Source organism: Gopherus evgoodei, chromosome 8 (genome assembly GCF_007399415.2).
Source record: "Gopherus evgoodei ecotype Sinaloan lineage chromosome 8, rGopEvg1_v1.p, whole genome shotgun sequence".
Lineage (NCBI taxonomy): Eukaryota > Metazoa > Chordata > Testudines > Testudinidae > Gopherus > Gopherus evgoodei.
Window position 1 is genome coordinate 6558193 of NC_044329.1, and position 15732 is coordinate 6573924.

The following is a 15732-nucleotide window of genomic DNA, read 5'->3' on the forward strand; positions in this document are numbered from 1 at the left end:
TTCTCCTGAGAGTGGCACTGCGTGAGAACCCCGGACAGCTGCCATTCGTGTTGCAGCTCGGAAGGGCACAGTACTGCAGTGCATTGAGGCAGTGGGCATACATGGTCAAATCCCTTCTGTCACCAGCTTGGCATTGGTTTGTCCACGTCACAGACCTGCTGCACGAGAATCCGGGGGCTGTAGTGGAACAGAACAAGGTGCTTTGGGAGAGCCCAGCCTGGGGAAGCTTGCACGCTACTCCCTTGCCCTCACTGGGCCTCAACTCTGCCACTGCTTAGCCCCAGGAGCATGGAAACACCTGTCTCAAAGCTGAGAGTAAAGTTAACTACAGGCCTGAGATGGCCCCTGACAGCCCCCTGACCCAGCACGTGGGAATAACGTGAGATGCTGCTGTGATCTGTTTAAAAATGGCTCTAAATAGCGTGTGTACCAGGAGAGCGGAGCGATACTTACGCAATGTGGGTGTGCTTTCTGTCTTTCAGAACCTGCAGGGCTTGGGTTACCGAAAAACCAAAGGCCGGTTTAGCTGTGGGCTAATCTCAGAAGAAGAGGGGACGGGAAGTGTGCGTGCCTGAGTGTGTATAGACCCTGCCTCCTGCTAGTTATCCTGTTCACACACTCTGTATATAACAGCAGATCCTTGACGGGCTGGGAGCTGCTGAAGAGAGAACGCCCCATGCCCTGAGGAGCTGCTGAGGAGCAAGTAGCATGGGTGCTTCCTTGGAATCCTGACTGGGAACCCAGCCTATGGGGGTTGTGCAAATGGCCCTGTGTGGTGGTCTTGTTCCTAGCCATGTCGCTTTGGTTTTAATTTGATTCCCAGCCTTGCATTCTGCAGCAACACCTGCTGGGAGCCTCCCGTTCCCTATGTTTCAACAGAGCCTTCCGTGGAGGATTTTGCTGCAGCCTGGTTTTGTATTTTAACATGTATTTGCTGGCTGACCCCAGAGACTTTTTCCCATCAAATAGCTTAGGTGGGAGAGCCGCCCTATACAATCCCATGATGAGCAGAGAGGCCAGCTGAACAGCTGTCTGATACCCTGGATAGATGGGTAGGGGAGAGGGTTTAATTGTGTGTGGTTCTTTTCATAGTTAAAAAGAAGCCAAGCTGAAGCTAAACTGAATCCATTGGTTCATATCATTTACCTGTGAACACTCTCTAGGACTAAAGTGAGCGCTCTGGCTTGGATGGCTTTTAAAGTGTCCTGAGCCCAGGAGCCAAATGTAAATGTCTCTTGTCTCTCTATTGAAACTCGGGCATGTAGCGCTTGCCCCATGTAGATACTGCCCAGCCCTGTGTACATACATATACATACACACTCGCTGTCCATAGAAGATGTGGCATCCCTCATAGATTGACCTCACAGTCCAGTCTGAGTGATCAGGGAGCCGCTGGTCTATGGTGTGCAATAACCCTGCCTTTATTGCTCCCAGGGAGCAGGCTGTGAACTCTACCCCTCTTCTCCCACGTCCCCAAAGCAGAGCTAACGAGCCGCCTTTCAGTAATGAGTTACGATTTTAGGGCCCGATTCAGCAAGGTGCTTTAAGCACGTGTCTAAGATCAGGCGTGCCTTGACATCGGTGGGACCTCTCACCTGCTCAAAGACAAGCGTGTGCTGTACCTTGCTGAAGTGGGGACGCAAGGGAGAGGAGGAAAACCTGATGGAAGCAGCAAACAATAGACACAAGTTCCTTTGTGGGCCCAGGCAGACCTGTTCTACTCCATCCTGTTTTATCCCCCTGCAGTGCGCCCTGGGTTTGCCCGGCTCTGCAGACTCCCCGGGGTAGCTGTTGTGAAGTGCCGGGGTGTGCTGAACAGGAGGCTCTGAGTACTTGCTGTTCAGTACTGGCAGTGGCTTTGAAGGGGTGACGGGTCTTCCAAAGAAAAAAATGACAATGAAACAAGGTCTGAGGACAGGAAAGGAATGGCCATGTTCCGATTCCTCAATCTCCCTGAAGGGGCTAATGTGTCTGTTCTTATGCAAGCGTATTGTGTGTGCAGTGTATTGTTGTCTGTAATTAATCTGCTGTATGTTAATTACGCAAATGGTAATGTGTGCTTTGGGGGGCTCTTGCCCCTTCTTTCTTGTGGTTGTCACTTCCCCTGGTTCCTCCAATTCCCTGTTAGCTGTGTGGGCTAGTTCTGAGGAACAGTGGGCAGATCTCTGCCGTTTTCTATGCTGTTGAACAATAACTGGAAGGGAAGGGGAGAAGAGGAGCTTTTCACCCCATCTTCTCTGCAGAGAAAACACCCAACTCATTGTCCCTCACCTTTTCCTCCCCTACTCCATCTTCTCAGGTTTCCTTTCTGGGATGGGAATGGACTCCAGTCCCCTCCAGCTGCTGACAGTCCCTGGAAAGGGACTATCCCCATCCGAGGGAGGTGCTGTGGGTCGACGTAACCCTGGACAATCGTAGGATATAGGAGGGTAAATTCAGGAAGTGAGCAGCACGATGGAGCACCCCCAGCTCTCTAAATCATGTGCGCTTCATCAGCCTTCGTCCCAGCTTTGCGCTGGACTCCTTTTCAGAGTAGTTTGGGTTTTGTATGGTTTGTGCAAAAATGTGCCTGTCCATACTGGTAGATATTTCAATATAATGCCTGCCTGTGTATGCACACCCTCCCCATGATCTCGATTTAAATCTGCTGCATAGACCAGAGGATGTGAACTTAAACCTGGGGGAGCTTGCAGTATGGAGGCCAGCTGATAACTGTCTGTTTGCTGACTCTGCACTGCACATGTTGAAGTCCATGGGGTGCATTCGCCCACTAGCCATTCACTGGGCTGTTGTCCATGATCACATGGTGCCTGTGTCCCCAAGAACCCCTATCTGGCCATCGCTGGCATGTGCCTCAGGGTTTCAGACTGTCAATCTAACAGCTCTGTATTTAGTGAGCTGGCCTCTGTTTGTCTGGTTCATATGAGTGGCCCCATGGGCTTCCTAGGCACTGTTCACATGTGCAAAGCAAGTGGATTTGGCCATGGGGGTGTGAAGACAAGGCTACCAATGTTACCCAGGCTAACAGAAGCGGTTCCTTGTCCGCTTCTAGGGGCTAGTCCATAGGTAGAGACTTGAATCTGCTTCTGCCTCTGAACTAATGGACCTGCTCTTTTGGCTCAATCTGCCCTGCCTGCCCCAGACCAGAGGGAGAATAACAAAACCCCAGCTCTGGAGGCTGGCTGTACTATTCCTGTGAATACGGCTCAATAGCAAAAGGGACACCTGCCCGGCTTACAGCGCATGAAGCTTGTAACTAGCATACGCATGTGTAAAACGCTCCATGATTTGATCTCCCCTGACATCAGTCTCTCAGCTTGGTGGGTCCCCTCGGGGCCTGCTGGCTTCCTGTGACTGCCCAGTTCTGCGCCCACCGCCCAGTGTCTGGTTTTTTTCAGCGTGGCTCCTAAACCGCCCAGCCTCTCATTCCTTTGCTCTGGTTGCTGCCTGTCCCTTCAGTTTCCCGTTCATGTGTGTTAAATCCCGTTCCTTACAGCTCTGTATCTAGGCCTGGATTCGTGTCAGTCTTGTATGCGAAAAGCCATCCCTGCATCAGATGAAAACTAGTGTAAGAGTGACATCCCCAGAGGGGTCTGACTAGGTTGGGCACTGGGCCCCACCACAAAACATTTAGCTCTGGCTCTGGGCTGCCTTTCTAGCCAATGGCTCTGTGTTTACTGCGCACAGCAACCCGTGTTGTTATTGCAGCTGAAAAGGGGTGAGGGGGCCTGTTTTTCATACCCCAATCCCCATGGGTTCTCCACAGGGAGAGGACCATTTCCATGGATTAGAGATGTTTCACCATCCATTTTGCTCACACATCTAAGACATGCTAATGTTTCAAACTGATACAAATCCAGCCACTCAGCCTAGGTTTTGAAATGCTCCCTGTGTACCAAATATCCTGGAAAACAAACCCGCTCCATTCCCCCAGGGGACAAACGTCTACCCCAGAGATGCATGTACAAATCTCTGACATGGGTTGGTTGGTTTCTTTGCAGAAAAATTACCGTGAATTGTAATAACGGTTCCTTTGCAATACTCCTTAATAAACTATCTGGAGATTTTCCACCCCAGGCATTGTCCACTGTGAGCTTGCTTTGTTGCCTTGTGTTCTCAGACAGCGGCGATTCCTAGCAAAGGGTTCCTGTCTTCGAGTGAAAACAGAGTGTTAGGCTGGTGCCCTAAGTTGAATTGCTGGCAGTTTTGCTCTTCGTCACAGTGCTTCTTAACTAGCAATTGTGAAGCTTCCCCAGCCAGAAACAACTCCCTCACCCCTGACACACGTATCATCTGCTACTGCAGGGAGCTGATTTTGGGGTGCCCGTCTCCCCACTGTGCATAGGGAATTCAGAGAGGGATGGGGGGGTGCTTTTGCATGATCAGATAATGCCTGGAGAGGACAGGGGGGGCTTCCTTTTTTGGGAGCAGAACTTTCCATGTTGCTCTGGGCCTGGCACACCTCCCTCAAGCCTGCTCCTAGCTGTACAGGTGGAGATGGATGAGTAAGGCACGATGTCACACCAGTCCCCATAGCCAGTATCTGTCCCGGGGTGGACACAGCCCCACTCTGCCTAGGGACGCCCAAGTGCTTCTGCAGCCTTGGTGCTTCTTGTGATCATCTGTCCAGCAAGTGGCTTAAATTGAAACAGGAGAGGGAGGGATCTCTTCCTGCACCAGCCCACGAGGAGGAGGGGCCAGAGGTTGGGGTGAGTCTGGGACTCTGCCTCAGACTTTCTGTGGGACCTTGAGCAAGTCACTTAGTCTCTCTGTGCCCCATCTGGGAAATGGGGATAAGAGCTCCTGTACTGAGGGCAAGTCCATTGAAGACTGAGGCGCTCAGCTGGTGTGGGGCATGGGTGGGTTCGGCCCCATGGCTGAGGAAGGGGAGTCCTTTGACACTGTGGTGGGAGGGTTTGTGATCAACAGAAAGAGGCAGGTTGGAGGTCAGGTGCTGTGAGATAGACACACCCTCGCTCCCTCCAAGCTCTCAGCCCAAGCCAGCTGGTCCTGTCACTGTCACAGGTAGGGTGAGGACCCCAGGGCCCTGGGTCCCCTGGCAGTTGCAGCATCTCAAGGGCCCTTGTCTATGAGCTCATCTGGGTAGTGTCTCATGCCTGGGATGACAGGAGCTGGTGTTGGAGCCCAGGACAGGAGGAGATGACTGAGTCAAGAGCTGGGGCCCGGCAGGATCAGGTGCCAGATGGACTTGCTGGCTCATGCTCTTGCATGAAAGGAACCCCCCCAAAAAAAACTCCTTAAAAACCAAGCGCCCCCTTGCCTGGTTGCACAGGTGTTTATTTTGCATTTCTACAGCTCTACACAAGCTGCGGGCGTGGGAGGAGAAGCTGGGTTCCTGGGAGAGAGAGGAGAGCGCATCCCTGCACAGGAAACTGCAGAGCAGCTTGAATGCACTGGAAGGGCTGCTCTACACCCATGCAGGCTTGGGACAGGTCCACCCTTTGGGGGGCTTTCAGACCTAACCTTCATGGTGATGCATTCTCCTAGCACCCAGAGCCCATGCCCTGCTCTCACGCACGCCCACGATTACACACTAAGCCACAGCAGCTAGAGAGAACTCGCCCTCTAGGGAGCTCAGGGCTGCAGGAGGAGAGATTCCAAGGGGTACTTTCCAGGTGTGGAAGGTTTTGTGGGGAGGGGTGGGACCAGGCACATTATCCAAGCCCATCTGTCACCAAGGGCTCTCCTGCCAGGTCTGGGACAAGAGCAGGAGGAGCCCAATTTATGGGGATGGCAAAGGCAAATATACAGCAAGATCAGTTCTAAGAGAGGAGGGCTGGACTGCTAAATAAATAGTGATGAGTGGCTTTCAGCAGGAGTCTGTTCCTGAGGGAGCAGTGGAGAGGGATGGTCTCTGTACTTGCAAAGAGTCTTTCCCCTCCCCTGAGATCTCCCCTGTCCATGTTTCTGTAGGAAGTGAAAAGCTTGGCTAATAATGAATCTCTCCAGAACGGAGAGGGTGGCAGTGGAGAAGGGCAGGTTAAGAACAGCAGACAGGTCTGGCTGCAGCGTGAGGAGGTGATGCTACAGGGAGATAGGTGACTGGTGTAAATCCAATGTCATTTTAGGCAACCATTTCCCCAAAACATGTTGCAGGACCGGTCTATAGCAAGTGGGGGTCAGGGCCGGTCTCTACAGAGTAGCACAAGCATGCATGCAAACTAGTCTGTAGAGACTCATGCCTTTCCTAGCAGATTCCACCTGTATGGGTGTCACAGCAGAAGGTATTTTGTATCAAGGGATTCAGTTCTTTGGATGCATTGCATGGAGATTTTTAGCTGTGGATAAAGCATTGAGTCCTACCCCATCCCACCGCTGACATCTCTACATTAGTCTTCTCTGACCAGGGGCTGTCTCCTCTGACCAAAGGCCTGCCGCTTCATGTAATCTATGATGTCATTCTTCACGACGGCCAAGTTTGTCCTGGGGCACCATCTCATCACCGGCCGCCCAGTCGGGCCAACCAAGAACTTCTCGAAGTTCCACTTGATGTCGTGGATCTTCAGGGGCTCCCAGAAAAGCTTTTTGGGGTCACCAAAGCTTTCCACCACGGGAGGGCAGGAGTTCTGCAAGGAGAGCGAAGGACAAGCATCAATGACACTGTGTGCTGGGGAAAGCTATCCTGCCCCCATCTACTGCTCCCCAAACCTGGGGGCTTGGTCTCCGGACAGGGCGCTTGGAAGCACGCACCTTCAGGAAGGTGTAGAACTTCTGCTCCTCCTCCCCGTTCACATCCCCTTTCTGAAAAAGCTGGAAATTCGGGACAAAGCCGCCCCCGGGCCGGACGTATCTGAAATCAAAGAGAGAGAAGTCAGGTTCCAGTTCAAAGGAACATAAGAATAGCCATACTGGGTCAGACCAAAGGTCCATCCAGCCCAGTATCCTGTCTTCCAACAGCAGCCAATGCCAGGTGCTCCCGAGGGAATGAACTTAACAGGTAACAATCAAGTGATCTCTCTCCTGCCATCCATCTCTACCCTCTGACAAACAGAGGCTGGGGCACCATTCCTTACCCATCCTGGCTAATAGCCATTTATGGACTTAACCTCCATGAATGTATTTAGTTCTCTTTTAAACCCTGTGATAGTCCTAGCCTTCACAACCTCCTCAGGCAAGGAGTTCCACAGGCCCATCTTCACCTAGCATGGAGACAGTGATGAAACTCCTGCTTCTGCCCATACACGCTGCCCGGCTGGCGGAAGCCTGGCCTGGCCTATGTTCTAGACACAGCAGGGTCCTGGTGAGCAACCAGGCTTGTAAACTGTTTTCTAAATGGTTACTGGTCTACGTGCCCAGGCAGGCTGTGGGGGCTGGAACCATTTTTAAATCACTCCCGTGCACTGTTACACTGATGCTGCTGCAGTTGCTGGCGTGATGGGGCGTCAGCCTTGCTTCCCCTACGTCACCAGCAGCAGGGAGGAGCCTGGGCCCTGCGGGAGGCAGCCTGCAGGGTCAGCATGCAGTTAGCAGATTGCAGCAACTGCATCTAAAGGCCGGGACCCAGAGCCACCTGCTCAGTGGCTGAGGTCAAGCAGCCTGACCGCGCTGAGCTTGGTTCAACACTAATCTACACACCTGAAGCCCTGTCAGATACCGTGCGGAGCGGCTGGCTGTAATTACCCTGGGGCTTAGCGTGGGTTCAGAGACACAATAGGGAATTAGTGCCACTCTTGTTACTGATCTCCAGTATATCCACTTGACTAGGCACTGCCTGCTTCCACCCTCTTCCAGCCCAGGTGGCAGCCAGGGTGTTTAGAGGAGAGGACCCAGAGCAGCCATGCTGACCCCACCCCCGCAAGGGATCTCAGGCCCCTGTGTCACTCAGGCCTGGTCCACACTACACAGTTAAATAGATTTAAACAGCGTTAAATCGATTTAACTCTGTACCCATCCACACTACAAGGCACTTTAAATCAATTTTAAGGGCTCTTAAAATCGATTTCTGTACTCCTCCCCAACGAGAGGAGTAACCCTAAAATCGATATTACTATATCGATTTAGCGTTAGTGTGGACGGAAATCAAAGTTATTGGTCTCATTCTTTTACTGAGCTACCCAGAGTGCAGCGCTCCGGAAATCGATGGTAGCCTAGGACCATGGATGCACACCACTGAATTAATGTGCCCTAGTGTGGACGCGTAAAATCGATTTTATAAAACCAGTTTTATAAAACCGGTTTTAATAATTTCGATTTTATGCTGTAGTGTAGACGGGGCCTCAGTATCTACTCACTTCAGCGCGGGGAGGATTTCGGAGTTCTCGCCGGGTTCTTGTTTGCCAAATTGGTTGCTAGGGAAGCCCAGGATGACGAGTCCATGCGGCGCCAGCTCCTTCTGTAGTGCATTCAATTCTGCGCACAAGAAAACCCCACCAGAGGCAGGTTAGTCACAGCAATCGATGGGAGCTGCTGTCCCAGTGGCTGAGTCGCACATGGTGTCACCAAGCAGCCAGCTGGCGTTCGAGATGGCACCCATTTGTGATGGAGACACACTTGGCTGGGAATCTGAAGCACATGGGAGGTGGGAGAGGGCTCCAGTTCTGTGCTTCTCCCAGGACTCTGAGGCCAGGATCAGACCCCAGAGGCAGAAGTCTTGGCATTCTCCTTCAGCAGTAGTGAGCTATACGCCATCACATCAGCTTCCCCTCAGTCTTCCTAGCAGCAGCATGGGTCTCCTGGCACTTGGGCCCCATCTGTGCTTAAATCCCTGCTTGTGCGGTCATCTCTCTCTCCCTGTCTCCGTTATAACGTTGTGGCAAGGGGGAAATCGCTGGAGCCCAGGCATGCCCTGGCCATCCCTCCTCTGCTCCATCTGCCCCACAACACCCCTGATCTGACCCCTGCACCAGCAGTGGCTTTCCACTCGCTCAGTGAGGATTCCCACCCCACCCCCCTCATTGCCACGTCCTCTTTCACTTCACAACCTTCCTTTTCTCTTTGGCCTACGCCAAGGTCCCCCACCCCCAGTGTTCTGAGGTGTGCAGAGGTGGCTATCCCAGACTCCAGCACAATCCCCCCCTCCTTCCTCCGGGCAGGGGATCTTACCCAGGTACTGCATGGTGAGTCCTCAGTAGGTAGCCACATTCACAAAGAGAATCATCTTCCCTTTGTACTTCCCGAAGGAGATGTACTCCTGCCCGTCGATGGTGACGGCCCCATACCTGTAGATTGTTTCCCCCACCGAATTGTAACAGTCCACCTGGAAAACAGCCAGACAGGGCACGTGAGAAGGGGCAGGGCTGGAGAGAGGCAAGCAACAAAGTCTGAAGACCAGCGATTAACTAGCTTCTTTGGGTTTTACTCTGTTTCCCAAGGCACTCCAGAGCCCCTAGTTCCTCTCCTGGCTTCCCCTTCACCCGCTCTGCCTGGTGGGGGCCAAGGCACACTGCTGGGATCCTCCAGCGTGGCCAGGTTTGGCTCGGCTCAGGAGAGGATGGAGACAGCTGTGAGGTTCTGATCCACTTTTAGAGTCTGAACCCAGCCCCTCCCACCAACCACAGGGAGGTTTGGATCAATGGATGATCTACTTCAATCTTTCCTCTCGGTCCTTCTCCACCTCCTCAACCCCTGCCATCCTACCTTCACTGCCACCCTTCCCTTCGTCTCCTCCACCTCCTTGCTGGCCCCACAACCGTTATTTCATTCCTCTGCTTCCCTTCTCCTCAGCCCTGCTCCTATCCTCAGCCTCCTTTCTCCCCTTCTTCTCATCATTCACATGCTCCCTGAGTGCCTCTCCCCTCCAGCCAGCCTCCACCCCTCTCTTCCGAGGAATATGCAGAGGGGCAACATCCAGTTTAGGGAGGGGAAGGGGCCCAGTGGGACGCCATCCCCTGCCCCAGAAAAGAGCTTTGCTATTCCATGCCATTTGGTGCTTTCCCCGAGAGAGCAACGTTCAGGTGACCCCCTGGGAAGTGTGTGTTCCAGGGCCTCACCTCCGCACCTCCCCAGAGTTGGGGCAGCCCCATAGCACTCCCTGGTGTGTCAGCCAAGATGGCGGTTGTCACATGGGAAGTTGGGTTAGTCGCATGCAGAGAGGGCGATATGTTCTACCAGCGAGAGGAAAATCTTTTCCCTGGTTCCCTTTGTTTGAACGCTGCCCTCCTTTTTCATTGCACCCCTGCTCCCTGCAAACAGGCCTGGCTTAGCGAGGCACAAAGGAGCACACATTAACAGTCAGGCGGGGGCGCTCTCGGGAGTTAAGCCCTAGGGCGTGTCTCTCCTATCCTGGCTCTGCTAAGGGGTAGGATTCATAGGGGCTGGAATTAGGGGGGCTGCCGAATCCCCAGGCTTGACGTGGTTTCCATCATATGCAATTTGGGTCAATGGTCTCAGCACCCCCACTATACACATTGTTCCAGCCCCCGTTAGGATTTGTCTCTGGCAGCCTTGGCTGGGCTCAGCGGATCGCCTGGTCAGGGTTTCTCACGCAAAGCCTCTTCCCAGACCAAATGGCAGCCAGCAGCCTATGCTGGGCTCTCGCATGGCATGCTCATCCCGCTGGAGTCTCAGAAATGGTGTTTGACACGCACTGGCCTCCCACCCAGCGCCTCTGACTTTCCAGGGCTGCAGCTGCTTGCATGTTTACTCCACCCAAGCAGCAGCCACAGAACCACAGGTGGGGAGGGAAAGGATCAAAAATAGCCACAGTGTGTCAACAGTGAAGAAGAAACCCTGAGCCTCTTTCTACTGCGGCTCATTCCTGCACAAGGAGAGGAGCTGACCCGCTCACGCTGGCCCCTCTGCTTCTTCTGCAGGGATGGGAGAGGAGCAGCCTTCGAAAGGAGGGGGCACTGGCTGCCCCATCCTGTGCGTGTGAGACGAACCATGGGAGATTGCTCCTAGAAGGATTACTGTCAGAGGGATTTACACTGGTTTGTGACTCCTCACTGCCTGGCTCCTGGCTGAGTGTCTGTCACCTAGAAACAGGCTGTTACTAGGATCCCACTCAGCCGTGGGTGTCAGGCAGAGCCGCTGGCTCAGAGAGTGGGGAGCCAAACTGTGCCCCAAGGTGGCCCAGGCTGCCTGCTCACCAGGACAGATTTAGAGAGACACAGAGGGGAAGGGACCTTTCTCATCAGGACGAGAAATAAAAGCGCATCTAGCTGCTCCCCTGGCAGGGGAAGGGCCCTGGTATGAGAGATTGCCTGCTCCTGTCCCTACAGCTTCCCAGAGGGTCTCAGGAAGGGAAACCTGCTGCTGCAGACTCTATGATCGAAATGCCAAGCACACAGCCCAGGGCTGGATCTAGCCTTTAGGCTGGGTTCCAATTCTTCTTGCATAAGCACAAAGTGCCTAACCCTTCAGGCTGTGAAGGAAACCTTCCCACAGTGACCTGAGTGTAACCAATGCAGAATGGATTCCCAGAGTCTGAAACAGCAGCTCCACGAGGCATGAATGCCCTTCACCTCAATGAGGTGTTAACTCTTAAACCTAATGATGGTGCTCCAATACTCCAGGTTTTTCCAATAAGTTGGGTGTTGCAAATGTGTGTCTAGTTTATACAATCACAGCAATATTGGGTAACTACCCATGCCAATGGCCACACCGACAAAGAGCACAGCTTCATAGATTCCAAGGTCAGAAAGGACCACTGTGATCATCTAATCTGACCTCCTCTAATGATTAATTACTCTCGCTGTTTAAAATGTACATCTTATTTCCAGTCTGCATTGGTCTAGCTTTGACTTCCATCTGCTGGATAGTGACAGACCTTTCTCTGCTAGACTGAAGAGCCTAGTATTAAATAGGTTTCAGAGTATTATTATTAAAATGATTAAATAGTTGTAGATGCTTCTAGGCTGTAATCAAGTCACCCCTTAACCTTCTCTTTGTTAAACTAAATAGATTGAGCTCTTTGAGTCTCTTACTGTAAGTCAGGTTTTCTGACCTTTTAGTCATTCTTGTGGCTCTTCTCTGAACCCTCTCCAATTTGCCACCCTCCTTCTTGAATTGTGGACACTGGAACTGGACACAGGATTCCAGCAGCAGTGGCACCAATGCAACATACAGAGTAAAACCACCTCTCTGCAATTCAATATTCCCCTTTTCATGCCTCTGAGGATTGCATTAGCCCCTTTGCCCAAAGCTCCTGTTCAGCTGATTATCCACCAAGACCCCCAAATCTTTTTCAGAGTCCCTGCTTCCCAGGATAGAGTCCCCTGTCCTGTACGTGTGGCTTACATTCTTTGTTCCTAGATGGATACATTTACATTTAGCTCTATTAAAATGCTTGTGCCCTGTTCAGCAAGCGATCCAAATCACTTGGAATCAGTGACCTGTCCTCTTCATTATTTACCGCTCCCCCAATTTTTCCTGTCATCTGCAAACTTTTATCAGTGATGATTTTATGTTTTCTTCCAGACCTTAGTAAAAATGTTAAATAGCACAGGGCCAAGAACCGGTCCCTATGGAACACCACTAGAAACACACCTGTTTGATTAGGATTCTCTGTTTATGGTTATGTTGAGACCGGTTAGCCAGCTTTTAATCCATTTCATGTATGCCATGTTAATTTTATATCTTTCTGGTGTTTTTAATCAAAATGTCATGTAGTACCAAGGCAGATGGCTTACAGAAGTCTAAATATATTGCATCAACACTGTTATCTTTATCAAACAAAACTGGAATCAAAATTAAAAACATCAAGTTTGTCTGATAGGGTCTGTTCTCCATAAACCCATGCTGAGCTGCATTAATTACATTACCCTCCTTTCATTCTTATTAATCGAAGCCCTTATCAGCTGCTCCATTATCTTGTTTGGGATCTATGTCAGACCGACAGGCCTCTCATTACCCAGATAATCCCGTTTACCAGTTTTAAGTATTGGCATGTTGGCTTTCTTCCAGTATTCTGGAACTTTTCCAGTGTTCCAAGTCTTATTAAAAATCAGCTTTAACAGTCCAGCAAGCTTTTCAGCCAGCCCTTTTAAAACTCTTGGGTGAAAATTATCCGGATGTGCTGACTTAAAAACGTCCAACTCTAGTAGCTGCTATTTAACATCCTTCTGAGATACTAGTGGAATAGAAAGAGTGTTATCATAAAATGTGACTACATCATTTGTTTTTTTCCCCAAACACAGAACAGAAATATGTATTGAACACTTTTGCCTTTTCTGATTAATTATTGATCATTCTACCATTTCCATTTAGTAATGGACCAATACCATCATCAGGATTCTTTTTGTTCCTAACATACTTTAAAAACTCCTTACTGTCCTCAACTCTGCTGGCCATAAATTTCTCCTTGTGTCTCTTTGCTTCCCTTCTCAATTTTCTACCATTCCTAGCTTCTGATTTATATTCATTACTATCCACTTCCCCTTTATTCCATTTGTTATATATTTTATTATTTTTAGAACTGCTTTTACTTCCCCTCTACATCAGAGAAGAAGTGAAGAAATAATTATGGGTCTAAAACCTTCCAAAGTTTGGGGGGTTTGTACATATAACCCCAACTCTGAACTCCCTGGGTTCTTAAGTTGTTTGCTCAGTTGGCATTTTGTTTCACTTTCATGTTCTCAGAAGGCAAGATGCACTCAGAGCGCTGATATGTGCCAGCTTAACGTCGGTGAATACGGTTTATATAACTGTAATGTGACTGCTATTTTCTATGCTCCTCACAACCATCTCACTGTTGCAGCCCGTCTGTCAGATCCATCTGTTGCCTCTCACTATCGTCTTAGAATGTGAGTTCTTTTTGGTGGGAGGACCACCATTTCGTTATATGTCTGTACAGCCCCTAGCACAGAGAGGGCCCTGAGTCCTGACCGGGATTCGACATGCTACCTTGGTCTTTGCAGGAACCCATACAGAAGGTATAGGGGAGACTAAGGACTGTTGCAATAATTGTATCTAATTACCTCATGCAGCCTGGCATGCATTCTCCCCCCCCCCCCATGTCCAGCACTGGGGTGTCAGCGCACCTGTCTCTCGCACTTCATCACCCTACAACCCTTCCTTCTGACACCCTGAGCCCGGGGCATCTAGAATTATCTCCCCCTGCCAGCAGGAGGGCAAGGCAGCCTCCAGCACAGGCAGACAAAACAGGGTTAACAGACTGCGAGCCAAATGTTTGTAGCTTTCTCCCTTTCCACCCAGCTCCTCTGATTCAGTCCAAGACACTACCACTCCGGGCTTGTGACATCACAGTCACTTCCTAGGCGATGGATGGGTGATGCAGAGCAGCAGCCTAGGAATTATGCAGCACTCAACTCTCACGTAAGCCCGGTTTTGGGAGCTGATTGCCCTGCCAGAGACAAGCATCCCGGGGGGGGAGGCAGGCGACAGCTCAGCTAGGCTTCCCCATGGAGATCTGCCAGTGCAACTCAAGTCCCTGGCCTGCGCCCTAATCACTGGGCCCTCCTTACTCCCTGGACACCTTCCACAGCTCTTCTGATGCCCCCCACTCCGACCCTACCACCTCCCGCTAGTCCAGTCCTGGCGCTGGCCTGCACAGAGCTTGCCAGTCACGTTGACTGGTGTGCTGGCTTCATGAGGTGACCTGTCAACCGAGACAATGACACTGATTAGATGTTTTCCTCTTCCTCTAAGATCCTCAGGCAGCCAGGCTCCCTGGAATAATCATTCCCTGGGGCCCCAGGACTCTGCACAGGCCAAAAGGAAGCTTCACCCTGATAGCTGGAATGGGGGAGCTGCCAGAGCAGTAGGTGGGGTGCAGCGAGGGAGCAGGGAGAAGAAAAGGCAGCGTCTGTGTCCCCTGCACTAACACCGTGTATTTAAATAGGTGAAACCCAGTTAGGCAGAAGGGAAAGAGGGAATCAGCTGAGACAGGGAATGAGAAATTATCCCTTCCTCCCGCCAGCAAATCAGTGCATTCCCCTTGTTTGCCTGCTGCGAACAGGAATTGGCCCAGACCAAACCCCCATTAGAAATGGGAACTCTGTTCCTTTCTGTGGGGAGCTGTTCACCCCAAGCCCTCTGCACCCCACCCAGATCCCAACACACCTGAACTTTAGGGCATTGAAACCCAGATCCAATTTGTGTCCATCTCTCCTGATGAGCGTATGGGTGAGACCCCCAGACAGAGATGAAGGATGCCCTCCCGACCCCAGCATGCTCCCTGGGACCCAATAGCATCATGTCAAAGCACCGACCCTGCATGCACACCGTTCTCCGGTGCGATTTCCCCTTACCTTCTGTTTCTCCTGTCCCTGGTTAGGCTGAATTAACCCAGCCAAGAACAAGGGGAAAATCCAAGAGCCCCTGAGTCTGCCCCCCATGGCAGCTGTGGGGTGCCAACACCCTCTTCTTGCCCCACGGAGCACAGCAACTGGGTGCCCGTGTCTGGCTGGGCTTCTCCGTCACTGTCCTCTTCCCCACACTGTGCCACCTTCCAGCACAACAGCAGGGAGAAATAAAAGGCTGAGCCTGAGTCCTCCTAACCAATCACAGAGAGAGAGGCAGGGATGGCAGGGCTGCTACCGGAGCTATTAACCATGTGGGCCCTGGTGAGCTCCAGAGGTGTTTGGGGGAGGGAGAAAGGGGATTGATTGCTTCAGCTAATGGAGAATCTGCACTCAGATCAGGCATCCCAACACCCCCGTGGCTGGAGAGGTCGAGTTGCAGGGCTTTGGTTTGGCTTATAAAAAAAGCTCGGGCCCCAGTGTGAAATTCTGGCTGGGATCTAAGTGCAGATTCTGCTACTCTCCAAAGCAGAGGGGGATAAAACCAAAGAGCAAGGGGTGGAGGGGAAAG

At 51.5% G+C, this 15732-nt stretch overlaps 2 protein-coding genes across 5 annotated transcripts in view; one reads left to right on the forward strand and one right to left on the reverse strand.

The window, feature by feature from the left end:
- Window positions 1-4082, forward strand: part of TNIP1 (TNFAIP3 interacting protein 1) — a 48284-nt gene extending 44202 nt beyond the window's left edge. For all 4 annotated transcript variants that reach the window (XM_030571746.1, XM_030571743.1, XM_030571744.1 and 1 more), the window contains exon 18: window positions 483-4082. Coding sequence is in view for 3 of the 4 variants with exons in the window: in XM_030571743.1 (XP_030427603.1) it covers window positions 483-526 (44 nt within the window). In the remaining variant the exon portion in view is untranslated. The remainder of the gene's footprint in view (window positions 1-482) is intronic.
- A 1198-nt stretch (window positions 4083-5280) lies between these two features.
- GPX3 (glutathione peroxidase 3) lies at window positions 5281-15389 on the reverse strand. The gene is made up of 5 exons (XM_030571760.1): window positions 15171-15389; window positions 9064-9217; window positions 8253-8370; window positions 6712-6811; window positions 5281-6587 (listed from the first exon to the last, which is right to left on the reverse strand). The coding sequence occupies exons 1-5, from the start codon at window positions 15255-15257 to the stop codon at window positions 6351-6353; spliced, it is 696 nt and encodes a 231-aa protein (XP_030427620.1). The 5' UTR covers window positions 15258-15389; the 3' UTR covers window positions 5281-6350.
- Window positions 15390-15732: the final 343 nt, after the last annotated feature.